The sequence below is a fragment of the Eimeria maxima genome, genomic scaffold (assembly GCF_000499605.1).
Source record: "Eimeria maxima Weybridge genomic scaffold, Emw_scaff1214, whole genome shotgun sequence".
NCBI classification, from domain to species: Eukaryota; Apicomplexa; class Conoidasida; order Eucoccidiorida; family Eimeriidae; genus Eimeria; species Eimeria maxima.
Genome location: NW_013563431.1, coordinates 9034 through 10696, shown reverse-complemented (window position 1 = coordinate 10696; position 1663 = coordinate 9034). Strand labels below are relative to the sequence as shown.

Here is a 1663-nt window from a genome sequence, read left to right as displayed (position 1 = left end):
TATATATATATATATATATATTAGTATATAATTAGATGAGCAAATAAAAGAATAAAATAAAGAAAGAGAACAAATTATTAGTGCTCTCTTTACGCTGCCTACTCTCCTCAGCAGCAGCAGCAGCAGCAACTGCAGCAGCAGCAGCAGCTACTGCTGCTGCAGCAACGGGCGATGATGATGCGATATTGTATGTCCTGCTGCGATTTCTGCTGCTGCTGCTGCTGCTGCTGCTGCTATTTCTTCTTCTGCAGCATCTGCAGCAGCTGCAGCTACTTCTGCTGCTGCTGCTGCTACTTCTGCTGCTGCTGCTGCAGCTGCTGCAATTGCTGCTGCTGCTGCTGCTGCTGCTGCTGCATAAATTAATGACAATAAGAATATTTATCCTTAATAATAAGGTCATCACAGCTTGGGGCCCCCACTGGCGGTGGAGGGCCCCCTAGTGCCTACAGCTCTTCTTGTGCTACCCTGCTCCTGCTGCTGCTGCTGCTGCTGTTGCTGCTGCTGTTGCTGCTGCTGTTGCTGCTGTTGCTGCTGTTGTTGCTGCTGTTGTTATTAGTGTTAAATATTATTTCTTCTTCTTCTTCTTCTTCTCCCTCCTCTAGATATAATTCCTCTTCTTCCTCTTCTTCCTGTCTCTCTGTTTCTTCTTCTTCTTCTTGCTGCTGTTGCTGCTGTTGCTGCTGTTGCTGCTGCTCTTGTTCTTGCTGCTGCCTTTTTGCTGCTTCTTCCCTCTCCCTTTTCTGTATATAATAAGAGAGAGGAGCAGTATCTAATTTACGTCTAGATACAATAAAAGGTTTCTCCTCCCCCTCCTCCTCTCCCTCCCCTTGCTGCTGTTGCTGCTGCTGCTGCTGCTGCTGCTGCTGCTGGTGCTGCTGTTTGGGGTGTACAGCCACCTCATATATATCTCCATTGGGGCTGATCTCTATTGCATGCGGAGAATTAGCAACATATTTAGATATACCTGTATCTATAGCAACAAGTTGTCCCCTACAATGTGTCTCTATTCTTAGTGTCTCCTGTACTGTATGCCCAACTATCATTATTTGCGCATGCAGCTGCTGCAGCGCTTGCTGCAGCAGCGGGCATGCAACAGCAGCAGGAGATAATAAGTATAATCTACTCCATAGGGGACCATCTCCTCCCCCTATAAATAAATTATTATTTATATTATTATTATTATTTATTTTATTATTTTTTTTATTATTATTTTCTTCCTCTTGTCTCCTCTGCTTCTCATAATATATACGACAACCATTTGCTAATTCTTGCTGCAGCATCTGCTGCAATTGCTGCAGCCCCACTGCAGCAAATAAAGGAGATATACCTGCATGCGTAAATATTATACCATTTATATTTACTGCAGCATAAAAAGACCGTAACATTTTCCCGTACTTCCCCTCATCAGAGAAGGCTAATTGTCGTCCTCTTATACCACCAAATTGAGCCGTCTCACTTGGGTGCACGTACCTGTACACAAACCCTAAACCCTAAACCCTAAACCCTAAACCCTAAACCCTAAACCCTAAACCCTAAACCCTAGAAAAACCCTAAACCCTAAAAAATTTTTTTTAATTAAAAATAAAAAGAAATCAACAGTATTATACATTTAAACACTAAACCCTCAAAAAAAAAAAAAAAAAAAAAAAAAAAAAAAAAAAAT

The 1663-nt window shown here is 42.0% G+C and overlaps 1 protein-coding gene across 1 annotated transcript in view; it reads right to left on the bottom strand.

Moving 5' to 3' along the window:
- Window positions 1-443: 443 nt before the first annotated feature.
- The window catches only part of EMWEY_00050040 (serine/threonine protein phosphatase, putative), a gene marked incomplete at both ends in the record, with an annotated part of 1983 nt that continues 763 nt past the window's right edge, over window positions 444-1663 (bottom strand). Inside the window, 2 exons of the mRNA XM_013477383.1 lie at window positions 444-964; window positions 1349-1470. Of these exons, the coding sequence (XP_013332837.1) occupies window positions 444-964; window positions 1349-1470 (643 nt within the window). The remainder of the gene's footprint in view (window positions 965-1348; window positions 1471-1663) is intronic.